The 18,916-nt window shown below is 46.6% G+C and overlaps 1 protein-coding gene and 1 long non-coding RNA gene across 3 annotated transcripts in view; one reads left to right on the forward strand and one right to left on the reverse strand.

Moving 5' to 3' along the window:
- LOC137142943 (uncharacterized) overlaps positions 1-18,916 on the reverse strand; it is a 174,810-nt gene that overhangs the window by 154,838 nt on the left and 1,056 nt on the right. The window lies entirely within an intron of this gene.
- On the forward strand, positions 212-17,086 carry KIAA0040 (KIAA0040 ortholog). Its single transcript, XM_067532479.1, has 2 exons — positions 212-314; positions 13,926-17,086. Exon 2 carries the CDS (start codon positions 14,033-14,035, stop codon positions 14,354-14,356), a length of 324 nt encoding a protein of 107 aa, XP_067388580.1. The 5' UTR covers positions 212-314; positions 13,926-14,032; the 3' UTR covers positions 14,357-17,086.

Genomic DNA, 18,916 nt, shown 5'->3' on the forward strand with positions numbered 1-18,916 from the left:
GGAAAGAGCCAGAGCCAGAGCCAGCGGGAGTCTCTCCGACACCCCCGGGCCCCGCCAGGGCTGGGTTGGAAACCTCAGCGCCGCAGGGCGGGAGCCAGCTAGGGAGCCGTGCCACAGGCAGCTCGGGCGGCCTCAGCTCAGGGGTAGCGAGGCGAGGGCGGGCAGGGCAGGGCAGGGCAGGGGGCGGAGCGCTCGGAGGCCGCTGGCTGGGCGGGCAGCAAACACCGGAGCCGTCAGCCCGGCACTTCCTCTGGCTGCCGCGAAGCTTCACAGCCGGCGGCGCGCGAGCGGGGCCGGCGCCCCGGGGAGCTGAGGTAAGTTGTTGGCGGCCGCCCGGCCGGGGCGCGCGCGGCGCTGACTGCGAGCGGAGCTGGGCGCGCGGACGCAGCCGTTGGGCGCGCCAGGTCCGAGCGCGCGAGCCCTGCACACAGACTCGCGGGAGCGAAGCGAGCAGCCTGGCAGGGGAAGAAGCAGCCGGCCCGGCCCGGCCCTGCTCTTGGACCCCTTGTGTCCAAGACGCTCCCGGGGTTGGCACCGCTCAAAGCGCTCCCGGGAACCAGCCCCCTAGCGGCCTCGTTTTGCTAAGGGGGAAACTGAGGCACAGCTACGCTCAGTGGTTTCCCTTAGGTCACAGCGCCACAACCAGCCTCTCACCGTAGATCAGAGTGAACCTTGTACAGCGGCGTCCCAGCATTGGTGTCCCGCAGCTGGGGCACTGGACTGGGAGTCAAGAGAGTTGGAATCTGTTCCAGTCTCTGCCACTGGCCTGCCAGGTGACCTTGGGCATTTCACTTCCTCTTTGTGCCTCAGTTCCCCTCACTCTATTCTGACTGTAAACTCTTTTGGCCAGGGCTTGTGTATGGAATGTGTACTGAGCCCAGCACGATGGGGTCCGGAGCTCTTAGGGCTTCCAAGTGCAGCTAGAAGCCAAGTAAACAACCACCACCTCCTGGCACCCTGGACTCTGAGCTATTATTTAGCTTTGAGCTTGGAAACAGCCAAGTGCAGCAGAGGTGCAGCCATCTCTAAGCCAAGGCACTCAGCAAGCAGAGAGGCAAGGCATCTCAGGCTCCCAAAAGGAGGCTGGAAATAGCCACTCAGATGGGCTGAAGGCTGGGCGGCCTTGTCCCTGCTATTCCCAACTGCAAATCCAGCCAGAATTTCAGATCAATCAGAAAGAAAAATGTAAGCAGAGGAGTCATGCCAGATTGATTACACGGGTTTTACATGGATCTAGTCAAAGCTCACAAGAGCCATCAATTAAAAATAGCCTATGTGGACCCATGGAACCTATTCATGTCACCAGAAAAGTTCTCACACACTATAGGAAGGGATCATCCCTATACAGAGCTCAGCTGATATCAAATAGGTCATCGATGCGTATTAGGGCCCCACTCCTGCAATAAGCTCCATGCAGGTGAATCTCTGCAGGACTTGGGCCTCTGGGCTACATACAGTAGATTCTAGAGACATCAGGGGATGGTATTTTATAGCGTATTGTGGAGGATAGATCATTTACCAAATCTCATTTTATAAGCTGTTTCGGACAAAGTTCATTAATAACGTTATGAGCATAAGAAGTCAGGTAGTAACAGTATCATTTTAGTGTTGTCTGATTATAAAAAGGGTCAAACTGATGATGGTTGTTCTTTAATTGTATTGCAATATCCCTATCTCAGTGCGTGCGCTTCTATGGTTAAGTTTGCAAAAATAGTTTCACTTTTAACCCTCCCCTTCCATTTTCAAACACTCATAACTTGCCAATTCATTCATCTTTGGGGAGGAAATTATCTATGCTTGGCTTCTGTCTGAAGGTGATTTTGGGGTGGTTAGCAGGGGGAGTTTGAGCATAATCTCTTGAGCCTTTTGTGAATTATAGGGAGAGTGAAGGGAACATACTATTCACCATTTCAAAAACATCCTAGCCAGGCTTTCTTAGACAATGTTACAAGGAAACTGGCTGAATGTGAAACTTGTACTGCTCATGGTTAGCGAAACATTTCCTTAAATTTACAGGTGTGCACTGAAAAAGAGCCTCAGTACATATTTGTGGGGCTAGTTAAGTCCATGTTGGTCCAATCAAAGAACTTGCAAGCTCTTATGGAGAAGTCAGCAGAGTTATGTATTATGTTTAGTCATTTAGACCAGTGCAAATGGGAAGCAGATCAGACCAATGTAGGCTAGCTCCTAAGTTAGGCCTTGTCTACGCTAAGAAAATGTGCATCAGTGCAAGTGCATTGATTTGGGCTGGTCTACACAGAGACTTAGTCCACAGCAAGCTGGAGTGTAAATCTACAGCACTCTAGCCCACAACATACTAACTGGCCAGATGGACCTTGCTATCTCGCCCCAAAAGTTCTGTAGTGTGCTTTGACCTTTTAGTGCACAGTAGTAGGGTCCACACAGTCAATGCACAACAAGTTAGTCCACTGCAGATTTAGACCCCTGGCCTCCAATACACTAAGGGTTGTCCACATTTACCTCGGAGATCGGCAGCAGTCGACCGGAGTTACACAAACTATGCAAAAAACTTGCGTAACTCCTGTCAACTTCTGTGCTTCTGTTCTGCACGGTCTTCAATGCGCTGTGCCAACGGGAATGCCACTTGAGGAGGTGGTCTTAATATGTCGATTTCTGGATCGACTGAGCCGGTCTTCACTGACTGCTCAGTCGATCCAGATAAGTCAATCTGATGGCCGCGAATTTGCCGCCGTCAGTGTAGACATAGCCTAAGTCCCTGTGTAGACAAGCCCTTAGTTACAGTGGTGCAAACTCTGAATGAAAGCAGGCTGCTCTGGCACAAAGTGAAATACACAGCAGTGTAGCTTGTTGATAAATTACTCACTTTGATTGATAAAAATCCCACTTTGGGCTAGTGCAGCCCATCTCCATTATGGGTTTGCGGTGATGTTAACTACATCCACACAGTTACACCAAGGCAAATATTTCCTTACTGTAGACTGGGTCTGAATAGGGACTTGGAATGATTATCTCATTACAAGTAGTAATTGTCACTGTTCACACATTTTCACCTTCTAATCAACGGTTGTGAATAGGCCTCATCTATCCTAACTGAATTGACTTTGTTAGCACTTGTCCTCCCCATTGTTATGTTTCTCACCCTTGGATGTGTGTATACACACACACACACACACACACACACACACACACACACACACACACACACACACACCCCCCTCCTATCTGTGGTTTCCACTTCATGCATCTGACGAAGTGGGTTGCAGCCCACGAAAGTTTATGCCCGCAGAAATTTGTTAGTCTTTAAGGTGCTACAGGTCTCTCGTTGTTTTTACTGTAGACAGTATATTTCATAGAACCACAGATTCCAAGGCCAGAAGGGACCATTGTGAGCATCTAATCTGACCTCCTGTATAGCCCAGGCCAGAGAACTTCCCCCCAAATTATTCCTACAGCAGATCTTTTAGAAAAAACAGCCCCTCTTGATTTAAAAATTGTCAGTGACGGAGAATCCACCACCACCCCTTGGTAAATTGTTGCAGTGCAGGACAAGAAATTGCACAAGTCAATACCCTCCAGGTTTTAGGTTTTCTATTTTCTTCTCTCAACCCTTCCCTTAAACATCCACCCACCCCTAGGAAATTAAATATACAAAGGTACCATTAATGTAGGGGCCAGTTTTGAGAACAAGTGCTCAAAAGTCACAGTATTCCACAAGTTAAAACCCCAGTTCTGCAAAGAGATCCGGACAAGCCTGCAAGGAGTCCTGATGAAATCGGAAGGGCCCTACACAGACATAAGGTTGTATCTGCATGGATCAATTTCTAGGATCAGGGCTTGAGATTGCTGCAGTCCTATTAAAATCAGCTACATTACACAGATGTAGGGTTCCCAGTCCTTTTCCCTTGTTTGGTGTAAACAACTTCTTTTTTTAAATATATGGTTGCTACAAAATATACAGACTGTGGCCAAGCTCATGTTGCTGGAACAACTCTTATATTTTAAATTTCCTTACACTTCTAGTGCTTGATCTTGCAACCTTTACATTGTATTAATGCTAATTATTTGTGTTTTGTAGGTCCAACTTGTTAATTGCAGATATCTAAAATTAGATGCCTAAATTCACATTTAGTTACCTAAATAAGTGATCTGACTTTCAAAAGGTGCTGAGCATCTGCTACTATGAATTTTAATTGGCGCTGCAGGGACTCAGCATCTTGGGGGAAAAAAAAAGTCAGCTCTTCTATTTAGGAACCTAACTTTAGACACCTAAAGTTTGACTGACATACATACATAGAGAGAGAGAAAGAAATAAAACACACAAAAACATGTCTATTGATACATCAAGCCGGTGCCTAAAGCCCTAGTTGCAGCAAATTCTTCAAGACCAAGTTATAACGTAAACTTTCCTCTGACTCATTCTTACTCCATGCCTGGTGCCATGAAGGGGTAATTACAATGCACTCATTTCTCTCTTCCATAACTGCTTTACAAGCAAACTAAGTGGCTCTCCTGAAAACAGAGCTCTGATTGCATTTGCACAGTACCTGCCTGTGCCATTCTCGGCTCTAATCAGTTCTGACACCTCTCCGAAATCTCTGACAATCCAAATGAATCTGAGTCCATAGCTCCCTCTCCGATTCCAGTCCTGAGCACTCATTGCGCACAGCTCCTGGCAATGCACCTCAGTCCCAACTTGCAGCACCCCTGCTCCTTCAGACCTAGGCCTGGCACATCAAAAGAAGGCGTCCGTTATGTCAAACTTCCCTGCTAGTTTGAAAGGTGCATAAAACAGGGATCTGTGCAACAAACTGCTACTCACTGCCTGAGGCCTAGGCTAGTGAGGCACCTTCAGCAGCCTTAATGACAAAATTAATCTGGGACCAATCTGGGCACCTGAGCGTTGTCAGTTTAAACCAACAAATCGCATAGCCCAGGATGCCTTTTTTTTTTTTTTTTAAATGAGGCTCCCCCACCCCCAATTATTGCACTGACAATCTTCATCTACAGAAGAAAAGACAACGAGTCCCTAAATAATAATTTAAAATCAGTAGTGTGTCACTCTGGATGACCAGAGGGTCAGATTAGGACCCCGGCAACAGGTCTAAGGCCTTATGGGTGTGTCAAGCACCCCCTTATTGCCCTGGGGCCTGGGCATTTCGCTGGTAGCAGTGTGAAGAGAGAACTTCTACGGGCTCCACCATCCCACAATGCATCACCAACACAACAGAGCCAGCCTGGGGTGCGAGGGGAAGAGGGAGGAAAGTAATTTACACTTCACCAGAGCCAGGGCTGATGCACTTTACTTCCCCCTTGAGCAAGGGGGAGAACCAGTCTCGCTTGTGGTCTGCTCCTCAGGCAGCACAGCTGTATGTTGTCTCTTACTCAGGGGTTGTGGCAAAAAGATTAGCGTCCCTTTATCCTAGCCACTTTACACACACGTTAAGAGTCATGTTCAATTCATTCAGCTATGAATAAGAGAAAAAGGCAGCAATGGCAACATTTTAAACAGCTCTGCTTTCCTGTAACCAATTAATGACAATTTAAAGTTTTAAGGGGGGGTTGGAACTTTCTTTTTTAAAGGCAGTAAAGTGTCTCAGTGCAGGAATTAAAATATATATCATGTTTTGTCTAAAATTACTCTTTTTTTTTTTTAAACGGAAAAGAGTGTTATGAGAGTCTGACTTCCCATTTCTGGCTAAATGGCAATGCAGCTTCACACACAGCACATCCAGACAAAGACAAGATATATTGTGTTTGTTTGTTTTGAAGAATAACTACTTTTTTTTTTTTTAATTTCACATGGATAAAGTCAATAGAGAAATACAATCAGTTCTAAAAATTCTTATTTACACTAAGCCCCAGGAGGTGGGGGATGAATGTTGGGATTCTAGCATTTTAAACAAGAGGCTCTCAACATTTCCCCTTAGCCTGTAACACCCCTCTGCAGGAGGGTGGGAATCTAGGGACTCCAGGAAGACAGTGTTGTCTAGTAGATCGGGGACTGATCTAGGACTCAGGAGTCATGGTTCTATTCCCATCTCCACTGGTGTTGGGTGATGTTGGGCAGGTGATGCACTTCTCTGTGCCTCAGTTTCCCCATCTGTAAAATGGGGATGATGATACTGACCTCCTTTGTAAAGCACTTTGAGATCTACTGATGAAAAATGCTATTACGAGCTAGGTATTGTGTTTCATTTATTTTCCTATTTAAATAAAAAAGGCTCTGTAATAACAATAACCAAGAAGAGAGGCACGAAGCTTGACAAACTACATTTTGCTGCAAGTGTTCATTCCCTATTTTACTTTGTTAATGTAATTTTTTTTTATCTCCATTACAGTAGCCCTAGAGATCCCAACTGAGATCACAGCCCCATTGTGCTCGGCCCTGTACATTCACAATACTGAGAGTCTCTTCTAGATTTTGGTCCACTGAATTAAATTGAGCTCCAGCCATTTAGGCCTTCACTCTGAAGCACTGGTTCTTGGGCACTGTCCTAGTTAAGCCTCTAAAGGGTGCACCAGAATCCACAGATGAACCTTGGGTCTATGCCAGACAAGTACATAAATCCACATCTGGTTCTTCCATCACCAGGGGCCATTTCCACAGTCCATTGCCGGTAGCACAAAAATTTAGACTGGGTTCTTCGCTCAGTTTCAAGTGAATAAAGAGGCTGGATATCTTTGCCCTCCTTTCATCAACACCAATATATGTTGGTAGTTTTTCCTCTGATTTCTTGAGTCTCCTTATCTGGGGCGAGGTGTGGGCTGTGATGGAGTGTGCTGATGTACACACGTGTGCTGGTTTGTATGGCACATGCACAAACCATGCACCAGGCAATCAGTGTGCAAGTTTTGGACAGATTGGTCCTCTCTATAGAACCCAGTAACAGGTTACCCTGTTGCCAGTAACCCATAGGCGTTTGGAGGCAAGTGGGGACACAGCATGCGCTGCAGGGACCCATGGACGGATACAGCACCTGGCTCCTCTCATTTAGCTTTGCCAGCAATGAATTGCAACACTGCCTTGGCACTAGAGTGAAACCCTCCCCCAAGCTTTTTGGGGCTGAGGCAGCATCACTTGAATGGCACTCTGCATTGCAAGGCAGTGACGCTTCCCTTCTGAGGGACAGTCCCACAGTAAGAGGCAAACATATGGGGCATGACAAGTTTGTCCCAGAGGCTGCTCTCAGCAGGATTCTGTCACAATAAAAACTCCTCCTGGCTGGAATGCAGGAAGGAGGAAAAGTGGGGGCAGCGGGGATGGTGTAATCAGTCTGAGTGTTGCTAAGGAGGCTGTAGTCACTCTGCTTGGCAGCCCTCAAGGCTGGAAACCAGGGGAGTTGGACACCAGCCTGGGCTGCCTTCTTTTTTTTAAATTCTGCTCTACCCCTTGCATGCTATTTAACCCCTTGTTGAATGTGCTGTGATGCTGTCCACACTCTATACACCATTCCCTGCAGCGTAAAGGATCCAGTCCCATTGTGACAAGGGGCTAAGGTCATTTTCTGTGGACTAAGGATGGGCATTTGTGTATTCATCAGCTAGTCAGTCAACCCAGCCACAGGTGTCCACAGACATTTGGCCTGCATGGCTAGGGTGCTCAGGGCCACCGTTTAGAATGATGTTGATTCAGGAAACACCTTTCTGAAAGCTTCCAGAAGTGACATCACTAATTCAGCCAGTCACATTGTGCAAGACAGTGATGCCCTCACTCCTGGAGGCAATAATAGCTTACCATGTCCCAAGGCCTGGCACCAAGTGAGGTGGCCTCATACCTCTATCTGCAGAGCCTAAAGAGAGGTTTCAGCGTAGCCAGTCTTAAAACATTAAATGATTTAAGCATATGATCCCCTTGTTAGGTAAAGTAGCAGCACTATCCCCATGTTACAGATGGGGAACTGAGGCAGAGAGCAAGTAAGTGATTTGCCCAAGGTCACAGAGTGCTCCGTGGCAGAGGGGAAGGGGGTGCAGAACCTGGCTCCTAGTTTTCTGGCACTTCTGCTTCTGGCTTTAGCCACATCCAGGCATCGCAAAGTCACATGCATATAAAGCCATGCAGTTCAAATATGAACATGCTTAGCAAAGGTATGATGTGTTCACTGCATGCAAATTGAGTTTGGGTTGGCATCACATAATGCTCTAAGGGACCACTCAAAATGCAAACAAGCCTTCCACCCAGGCTGTCTTGTGCCATGGGTTCTCCTCCTCCTGCTACCTTGTGAAATACATTGCCAGAGGGCACCACCCCAGAGTCTGCACCAGAACAGTACAAGGTTTGGGGCCAGGATTCAGTGTCAATGATATTCATCCAGGGCCAAAGCATCACAGAGCACTTAGGTATGTCTGTGCATGCATTAAAGGGGGTAGCTCACCTAGGTTGACATGGGGCATGAGGCCAGAATCAAGGGACACTACCCAGAAGAATTAAAGCCTATCATAGACTCAAGCCTGCTGCTCACCATACATTAGAATCACCTGCTCCAGGTGGAAGCTGTCTTTCCTTTTTAGGTCCTCAGGAGTTACACTGTTTGAGAACTATTCTGGGGACAGATCATCAGAAGAGCAGAGTGGCTGTCTGTTGGGTGCTGAGTAGAGCTGGTTGAAATCTTTCATTCAGAATCGTTTTTGAAAGACGTCATTTTCAGTGAAAAACTTTTTTTTGGTCAAAGCAGAAATGTTTGCAGGAAGTGTCCATTTCTGATTAAATGGAAGCAGGGGGGTTGTTTTGTTTTTTGGTTAAAATGCTGCAACCTTCCCGTCTGTTTTTTGGCAACCAAACTACAAAAATATTTCCATTTTCAGCAACAAAAACCTGAAAGATTTCAATTGGCTGGGCAAAAAGTTTCAATAAAACCAAAAGATTTGGCCCCACATTTTCCAGTTGCCAAACATCAAAACTTACTGAAATCTTTCCATTGTAGCTGCCAAAAAATTGATTTAAAAAGGGGGGGGGAAACCAAGCAACCTGCACCCCAAAAAACTGTAGAAAATTTAGATTAAAAGAATAAAGTTTGTTTTCATTGCAACCTGTTTTCATCATTTAAAAAAAAAAAAAAAAAATCTAAAACATTTCCCATCCAGCTGTAATGCTGCACTCTTTTGAAAATCTAGCTGTAAGTGTCCCAGTGTGAGCAGCCGGGTGCTGAGCACTTTGGAAATATGTCCCTTGGTTTGGTGTTTAAATAAGACCCAAGCTCTTTTGAAAAATCTAGCCTCCTCTGTGGGTGCTGAGCCCTTGAGAATTTGACTTTTGGTTTTCTGTGATTCAGCACAAGGGACATGGCCAGGGATGCATCATGGATCTGGATTGCAGACAGTGTTTAATTTCTTGGGGCCAGGATTTTTAATAGCAGACTTCTTCATTCTCTTTCAGGCCATGTAATGCACCAGGCCTGCTGCAGTAGTGGAAAATGGCAGGTCTGACTTAGAGCAGTATGTCACTGCAGACTGAGGGCAGCAAGGGACTGGTCAGGGTGCACGCAATCATGGCCCAAACTGCAGCCAACAGCCTTGTTTTAGGCAGATGTAAACATGCTCTGTGACAGATTAACACCCATTGCAAGAGTGTCACATCCTGCCTGTAATCAGGCAGATCAGTGACAGACTGGGAAGGGAGGCTATATATGTTGAATTGGTGTTTAGAAAAAAGCAGCCCTGTTTTGCTACTCACTAAAACAGGAGGATGAGTGCAAATCCAGAGCCCTGTGCGAGCAGGAGCACCCACACTCTAGCCAGCTATATTGGCCCACTAACCAGATGTGCCAGCCAGCACCACAGACATAAGCGAGAGGGTAAAACCTTGTGTATCTCACACAGGGGGGATCTTTGCTTGTGAGAGATACAAAAAGGGTCAGACAGCAATAAATGCAGCCCACAACAGGCCACAACAGAAATACAAATATGGGTCCTTTAATAAACTAGGGCCCCTGCTGATCCCCCAAAACAAAAACCATCAACAAAGCAGATCTCCCCCATAGGGAGCAAAGATAGTTTGGTAGTTATAGAACAGAAGCCAGAGTCCAGATAACCAGGTTCTGTTTCAGTCTCTGCCACAGACTGTCAGCAAGGACTGATTGTCAGAAGTGGAGAGCAACTACAACCCCCATTTAACTCTGGAGTTAAGTGTGGGTGTGTTCAGGCATCCAGGCTAAAAAATGTGGACCGTCCCCTCTCTGCAAAACAGGCATTCCAATATTCACAGTGCCTTCCCGGGAGGCTGTGGGACACAAGTTGTTAATACCGGCCAATCTCTCTATTAAATAACAATACTTAGCTCTCATGTAGCGCTTTTCTGCCAAAGATCTCAAAACATTGAAGTGGAAAACACTAGGTAAGCACACGGTTTGGTTTATTAGCCCCTAAGCCACTAGACAGTTCTTCTAGCAGTATTCGGACCACAATCTCAGCATCATCCTTAACCTGATCACCTGGGAGGGAGGGGTGGAAATCAAGCCTCCCAAGGCACCGCACTTTCAGACAGCTCAAACCCAGGACACCACCCCATGCAGCCCCTGGAAGGGCTTTGTTAGGTCCCTGGTCAGTCCGAGGCAGAGTGAACTCAAGAGGCAGAGCCAGCCCTCTGACCTTGCCCCAGTAAAAAGGTGTCTCCTGCAGATTGGCTCTCCTGAGGGATCCTGCAAGTCAGCAGCATCTCTCCCTCTCCCCAAGGGGAAGAAAACCTTACACTAGGCCACAAAAATGCTGCCCATCCCCCCCACAGCACCACCCACCTCTTTCAACAGTAGCTGAATGAGTCACAGACTGCATCAATTCTCAGGCCCTGTTCTGGGTCAAAGAGAAGCATTCACCTCACGGCATTTTCTGCCACTCTTGTTTAAGTGAAGCAAGCCCTGGGAGAAAGGTACCTCTGTGATGCCCCTGGAGACTGAAGTCCTCTGTTAATGCACCAGCAAGGGCATGCTTCGCCCACCTCCAGACACACTGTGGACTTCAGTGGGCATTGGAAAGACTCCCATTGATTTCAGTGCGCCTATGTATGCCTCAGCCATGACCTGCTGGGATCACCTTTAGTTGAAAAGAGAATTGAGTCCACCACTCATCTCTTGATCTCCTGGCTGAGCCTGCCAACCACATCTTGTTGCAGGTGCTGTGACACAGACACCTAACCACCATGGCTGGACAGATGTTACTGCCCTCACACAGGCAGACAAACAATGTTCAGTCACCACCAATCTAAATCTAAAAGGCTCTGTACCCTATCCATGAGCTCTACAAACTCAGCTGCTGTCTGTCAGCTGCAGTCTGAGCAGCCTTTCATAGAGCTGGCCATCTGCTAATTAAATCTGCTAGCAGCAGGAAAAGGGGTAATTAAAAAAAAAAAAAAAAAAAGTGATTTCCTAAGCACACTGGGGGCTGGAACAAATAGACAGTTTTTTGGTTTGGTGGACAAACCAAAAAAATTCATGCACAAAAATGTGGATGTTTTTAACCCAAACTGAATTTTTTGGGTTTCTCTCAATGAAATGAAAAAACATTTTGTTCAGATCAAATTAAGCAATTTGAATGTCGATTCGAATTGACATTTTCTGAACAAAAGTGTTGAAACGCTTCATTTTAAGAACACTGAAACTAAATGTTTCAATATTTCTCCCCTGAAAAAGATTCATGAGTTTTTTCTGCCAAAAACTATTTGTTGCATTCAACTCAAATTTGCAAATACTGTTTTGGTTCTCCAGAAAATGCATTTTTCAGTGAATAATAAATTCACCTAAAAAATTTAGCCCAGCTTAACTGCTGGGACCTCAAGGACTAATCAGAGTGAAGACACAGCTCCGGTGGAATCACTTGACAACAGGCCTTGTGGATTAATTGACAGCTTGGCCATCATCCATACGAAACATGATGGAAATGACTGAAGGTAACAGTTGGACCATGAGAGGCAGGAGCAATGCAGCATGCTGACAAGGGGGAAGTGGTCTGGGACGCTGCCAGGAATGCAGTGCTTTGCTGGTTATGTGCACAGCAAGGGGAATGCCATTGTTACGTCAACCTTTGTTCTGAGAAACTTGGAGGTGAGCCATTATCCACTATACAAGAAACCTCGACCATGAGAAACAGTTAAAAAAAATAAAACTTCAAGGGCTGCAGAGAGAGGGTGGCTCAGGGGACAAATAGTGGGCTACAGAGCCTTTAACTACAGAGTCACACATTCAAATCTCACTCTGGTCTGCACAGACTGAGCAAGACTGTCTGAACATTGTGGGTTTGTGCGTCCTGCAATCAAGGAGGCAAACCTGTGCTAGGTTTACCCATGCTAGAATGGCTTAAAATAGTGTAGATGCTGTGCAAGGCCCCTAGAGCTCTTTGTGTGCATTTGTGTTGCTAGCCTGGGACACCGCTTCTATGCTGCTGGTATTAGCTAGTCTTCTACCCAAGCTGCAATCACAACTCAGACTGCAGTGTAGATGTACTGTGTGTTGTAGTCTGTATGCTGGAGGTGTCAGCCCACTTTCTGGTCCTCATTACAGATGCCACCATCAGAGCCTCAGCCCAGAGGTAAACTGCTGAGCACACTGTGTAGGCTGCACTCGAAACGCACAAGCAGCAGCTGTTGTACTTAGCCAGGGTTGAGGCATGGGGCCAGGTGCTCTTCCAGTGTGAAGAATAGAGACTCTCACCACAAACCTCACCAACTTCTATCACCCCAAGGCCAAGGCGCACTTCTTCGACCTGCCTTCTCCAGCAGAAACACAGAGCTGCAAGTACTTAAAAAAACCCTGCACCATATGCACAGTTCTCTGCTGGGGAGAGGAGAGAATGACCCACACGTGACAGGTGTTAATAATGTCGCATAATGCACGACTGGAAGGTGCTCGTGCACTACCGTGATAAGGGCAGCATAGGAACCTGAATAGAATAGAGCTGGCACCTTGCACTGGCCCTAAATGTGCTTTGCAAGAGATCATTTTAAAAGCAAGTGAAGAATCATTTTGAGCGCATCTCTCCTCATCTGCATTGTCTACCATCGTTCCATCATTTAAGTTTGTTGTTTCAGCCATGGTCACATGCCACTCCTTTCCTTAGGGGGGAGTGGCCCATACAGACGTACAGCGTTGTAGTTAAGGTAGGGATGAGCAAGCCTCAAAAGGTTTCAAGAGTCAGTCCAGATAAAGCACTCACACATTTAGATAATTATCTTATCCTCTCTGGGAGGGAAATCTCCTGGGACCAGCTTCTCTGATACATTTCATTGCTTCTGGTCTCCAGGGGAAACCCAGACACACAGCGCTGCATGACAAGGAAAACGAACCAGGTGAAAAGCATTATTCAAACTACTTTGAACTTACTAGATGCTCTTATAACTAATTCTTATTAGAGCTGAGCCCCTAACAAAACTCCCCAAACACTCCCCAAAACTCTGGAAATGCCCATATACCAATGTAGTATCTGTAGTGCTTGTTGTATTCAAACCAATACATCCACCTGCAGCTAGGACCTTATGCTGCCACATTAGAGGCATGAGTTTGATGCCTGATGCTGGTCCCATTCGTCCTGGCCCAGAAGGGGTATGGGACTATGGGGCAAGTAGCACTCTCTGGCCATAGGAGTAGGGGATCCATAGGCATTACTCTGGTGGAAGTCCTGTGACTGAGCAGAAAGAGCAAGTAATGACCTAGCCAATGTCAACCAGCCTCCTTCCATACGCAAGCCCTTCAGGGAACTCAGTAGTTTTAGGAAGACAGCCGGAGCATTGGATTTACACCGTTGTTCCAGCCAGTGGGGAATTCTTTGGGGACTTGGAAGCAGCAGGTTTGCTGGAGGCTTTTCAGGGCTGCTGAGCGGAAGGTGGTCGGTGTGATTTGCCCTTTTGAGAGTACTCGCCAGGCAGGCAGTCAGTAGGGAGAGAGTGTTCACGCTTCATGGATCAAATGTGGATTTCAGAGCAGCCTCCTGATTCCCTATTGTTTCATCTGTCTTCACAGGCACTGACTGGAGCTGCTTCTGGGTCCCCTCTGCCTTCCCAAGGGGACTGTGAGCTGAGGGAGCACACCCAGCCATAGGCAGGAGACCCGGTGCCCAGCCAACCACCATGGAGCAGTTCCGCTCCTTCTTCGACTCACTCCAGAATCTCATTCACACCAAGCACCAGGAAGGCGTTTTCAACACCATCTGCCTAGCAGTGCTGATGGGGCTGCCCTTCCTCGTCCTCGTTGTCCTCCTCTTCATCTGCTGCCACTGCTGCTTCTGTAGCCGGCGGGGCAAGGCTGCTGCCACCATTGCTGCAGCCAAGAGCAACGGGCAGGTCCAAGCAGAAAGGAACAAAAAGAAGAAGAAGAAGAACGAAGAGGACCTGTGGATATCAGCTCAGCCCAAGCTGCTACTGCTGGACAAGACACCGTCGCTGCCTGTCTAGTCCAGCGGAGGGAGCAAAGACCCTCCTTCCAGAGACACAGTGAGCCCTTCTGGCCATGCACTGTGAGGAGCTGCTGTGATGGCTCCGCCTCCTTTGATAATGACTTTAAAACCAAGGCTTCCAGGATAAGCCAGATAACTAGTGAGAGCATTGAGACATCACTGGAGAGCACGCGGTCCAGCACATAATGTGTGTACACATCCATCATTGCACTATACAGCGTGCTCAAGGACAAACACATGCATACACAGGCACAGGGCCAGGCTTGTGCTCACACATAAGCACTCACACACCTATGAGCACGTGGATATTCATCTTCACATGCACAACATGCACCTACTTCCACGCAAACGCACCCAATGTCACGTGCATAGACACACTGCACAGGGATGTGCAAATACATGCACATGCACTTGAAAATTAACACACCCTTGCACTCTTCTGTGTGCACACAGACTCATGCTCCTGCACAGAGATGAGCACAGGGTTACATCATAATGAAAAGGGTTTTCCCTCACCCCGGGGGCAAGCTACTGCTTTGCAACTCCTGAAGACACAGGTATCCAGTCCACTACTGGAGCTTCCCATGAAGCTTCGTAGCCCAGCCTGCCTTAGAGACTCCCACAGCAGCAAAATAGACAGCCATACTGCTATCAGCCACCTCCAGAACAAAGAACAGCAAGAACAAATCAAACGTGGCACAATAAGGGACAAACTTTTGCACTGGCACCACAGACCCTTTTGAAGACAGCTCTCAATGCAGACTGGTCCTTTGGCAGCTCATTCTGCTGCAGGGATGGTGGCTTCATTTCATTTCAGTGAGAGGAAACCCCAGCTGATGCTGCAGAGGCTTGGCTCCAGCATTAGAGTGATTTATATAATGACTACTAGAAGGGTTAATTCGTGGACCAAAGGCTCACATATACTACTCAGGCCTAGGAACATTGACTCCATGCAATAACTCAAGCCATGCACCCCCCAGCACCCAAAACACACACACAGCCTGAGCTACATGCCCCCAAAGCCAGTTGCTCAGGCACAGGGGCGTGCCCATACAGCACAGACAGGCAGAGTGGAACGCACAAACGGGCACACACTGGTGGGGAGTAACTCCTGCCATCCAGCTGTGCACTGGTCCAGGGAGCACTTTGTCCAAGTTGCCGGATGGACAGCTGGCTCTGGAAGATAGCACAAGGGCATAGAAGGGGGCCTGAAATCCAGATACACTTCATGACTCTTGCCCACCAAAGCTTCCTTCCCTCCCTGCCCAGCCCCAAGAAAGATTGTCCCAGACAGACCTCCCCCCCCCCACCACTTCAGACATGTCTTCTTCCCACTCCAGAGACCTTCCTCTTCTTCTGGAGCAAAGCAGCTCATCCCAGCCCAGCAGGGAGCCAGTCAGATGACCACACCCGACTGTGTCCCCCTCCCCCCACCTCTCACTCCTGCCATGCCCTCTTTGACTGCAAAAATCTATTTCCCAGGGATCCTGCCTGATTCCTCCCCCTCCAGGCACTATTTCAGTTATCACTAAGGCTTATTTAAGTCTCATTTATATGTTTTGCAAATAAACAAAGTGGGTGGACGCCTCGCCTAGTCTCGTCTCGTCTCATCTGCTCTTCGCAACAAGCCAGTGCAAGAGACAAATATTTTCACTCTAAAGGCTCTGCTGAGAACATTTTACTTCTGTTTATTTTTAGTCTCCAGAGCAGGCTGCCCAGACAGTTCAGGGAAACATACAAGCCCATCCGGACAAGCCCCAGCGGAGCATGCCAAACGGCACAGCTTCCAGCATGGCAGACTCCAGAGTGATGACCTCATCTGCAGCAGGATGTCTCACCCTCTCTCCACTAGAAGAGCGCTGCCTCTAGGTTACCTTGCTCCTAAGGTACTTGGGCAGCAGGAGTAGCTTACAGAATGAGCCACTTGTGCTCTGCCCTTGCTGTGCAGCCCAGTTTGTCTGATTTTGTGACATCACCTTCACTCGATTATGTGGTTAGGAGACTCAACCCCAGACTCACCACCCTCCAGGCCCTTAAATAGATCCCATTCGGCTCCTTCATTCACTTCATTTCATGTCCATTAAAGAAACAGGGCATCCCAATTTCAAGGCTGAGAGGCAACAAACAAGAGTCAGATTTGAGCTTAAAATGCCTTAAGGGAAGCCTGATCCTAGATACAAACTGTCCCTGAGCATCTCTGGGTCCCTGCTGGTGCCCCACTGCCCCTGCCCTGGGGTACTCGATGAGCCAGAACCATCCTCATATTATTTCTTTGTTTCCAAAATGGTGTAATTGTATAATCTCTTTTGCACACTCACAGTTTGCTGTGTGAAACAAGCTTTTCTTGTGAGAGGGTCCCACCCCGAGGGGCGGACAAGTGGGGTGCTTCTGCTCAGCCCCAACATTATAGAACCAGGCCCTGTGAGAAGAACCATTCTCCTCAGGAGCATGTAGGGCAAAGATAGGGGAAAACATAACAGGAGTTACAAGCACTTACCAGCTAGCAGAGAGGAAGATACAAGTAGCTGTAACATGGCTACCTTATAGCTGCAGCTGTCTTGCTCTGCCATAGTTAGAGGGCCCAGAAAGGCATGCTGGGAAAATGTTTCCTGTGAGGGCAATCAACCCTGTACTGACAAGAGTCAGTAGGATTTCAGCATCAGCCTCTTTTCTGCACAGTTCATGCTCAAGAAAAATTTTAAAATAAACTTTTACACAAAACCCCCCAAAACTCCCATGAGCAATTCTGTCTCCAGATCTCAGTCATTTATGTGTTTGGGAAAATCCATTTGCACCATCACACTGGCCATGGATGAGACCTTTGTAGACATCAGTAGAGGAATGCTGTTGGCATCTGTTTTCAGCCAGTCACAGATAAATTATTAAAAGGATAGTTTAGGTTAGCAAAGTTTAATGTGCCTCCTTGTTAACAAGTGCAGGTAAACCTCTGTTGGCAGGAAAAAAAATGGGAGGAAGATATGTTTCTGCTCTGTATGAGTTGGGATGCACACAATATTTTTCTTGGTGGGGTTCAGTAGATCTTAGTTCCAGTCTGGTTTAGGTCACAAGTGACAAAAGCTTAATGATGTAATCCAATCCCTAGTAGTTGTTTGTATTGTACATATTACAAACACAGATTTGCATCTCCACTTTGGCCCCGATTTTCAAAAAAAAGCATGTTGGGTGTATGTGAAGTGCTAAGTTTTTTTTTCAAAATCTGGCCTTATTTACATGCAACTTATTTAGTGTCAGGGGAGGTGGTTTTGGAACAAACTGATACATTTGACAGTAACAGATCACCAGGACAAAATGGTATTCACCCAAAGAGTTGTGAAGGAGCTCATATGAAATTGCAGAACTGCTAACTGTGGTATATAACCTATTGCTTAAATCAGCTTATATTCCAGAAGACTGGAGGATTATTAATGTAACTCCAATTTTTAAAAAAAGGGTCCAGAGGCAATTCTGGCAATTCCAGAACAGTAAGCCTAACTTCAGTGACAGGCAAATTGGTTGAGACTATAATAAAAAACAAAATTATCAGACACATAAATGAACATGATAAGTTGGGGAAGAGTCAACATGGCTTTTGTAAAATCATGCCTCACCAATCTATTAGAATTCTTTGAAGAAGTCAAGAAGCATGTGGACAAGGGTGAGCCAGTGGGTATAGCATACTTGTCAAAGGCTTTCTGAAAGTCCAAGGTCCCTCGCCAAAGGCTCTTAAGCAAAGTAAGCAGTCATGGGATAAAAGGGAAGGTCCTCTCATAGAGCAGTAATTAGTTAAAAGACAGGAAACAAAGAATAGGAATAAACAATAAGTTTTCACATTGGAGAGAAGTAAATAGCAGGGTCCCCCAAGGATCTGTATTGGGACCAGTGCTGTTCAACACATTCATAAATGATCTGGAAAAGGTGGCAAACAGTGAGGTGGCAAAATTTGCAGATGATACAAAATTACTCAAGAAGGTTAACTTCAGTGTGACTGCAAAGAGTTACAAAGAGATTTCACTAAACTGGGTGACTGAGCAACAAAATGGCAGATGAAATTCAATGACACCTGCAAAGTAATGCACACTGGAAAACATTATCCCAACTATACATAAAAAATGATGGGGTCCAAGTTATCGGTTACCATTCAAGAAAGATCTTGGAGTCATTGTGGCTAGTTCTCTGAAAACATCTGCTCAAGGTGCAGTGGCAGTCAAAAAAGCTAACAGAATGTTAGGAACCATTAGAAAAGGGATTGATAATAAAACGGAAAATATCATAATGCTACTATATAAATACATGGTACGTCCACATCTCGGATACTGTGTGCAGGTCTCATGTCCCCATCTCAAAAATGATATCTTAGAATTGGCAGAGGTGCAGAGAAGAGCAACAAAAATGATTGGGGGGATGGAACAGCTTCCATATGAGGAGGGATTAAAAAGACTGGAACTGTTTAGCTTAGAAATGAGATAATGGGGGGAATATGAGAGCAGTCTATAAAATCATAAATGGTGTGGAGAAAATGAATAAGGAAGTGTTCACATAACTGCTTCACGTAACACCA

This window comes from Emydura macquarii, unplaced genomic scaffold, assembly GCF_026122565.2.
Source record: "Emydura macquarii macquarii isolate MOO-44397 ecotype Brisbane River unplaced genomic scaffold, CSIRO-AGI_Emac_v2 contig_3287, whole genome shotgun sequence".
NCBI classification, from domain to species: Eukaryota; Metazoa; Chordata; order Testudines; family Chelidae; genus Emydura; species Emydura macquarii.

What these genes read in the sequence shown, in the direction of transcription:
- KIAA0040 (XM_067532479.1), top strand. Translation starts at nt 14,033, where the DNA reads ATGGAGCAGTTCCGCTCCTTCTTCGACTCACTCCAGAATCTCATTCAC.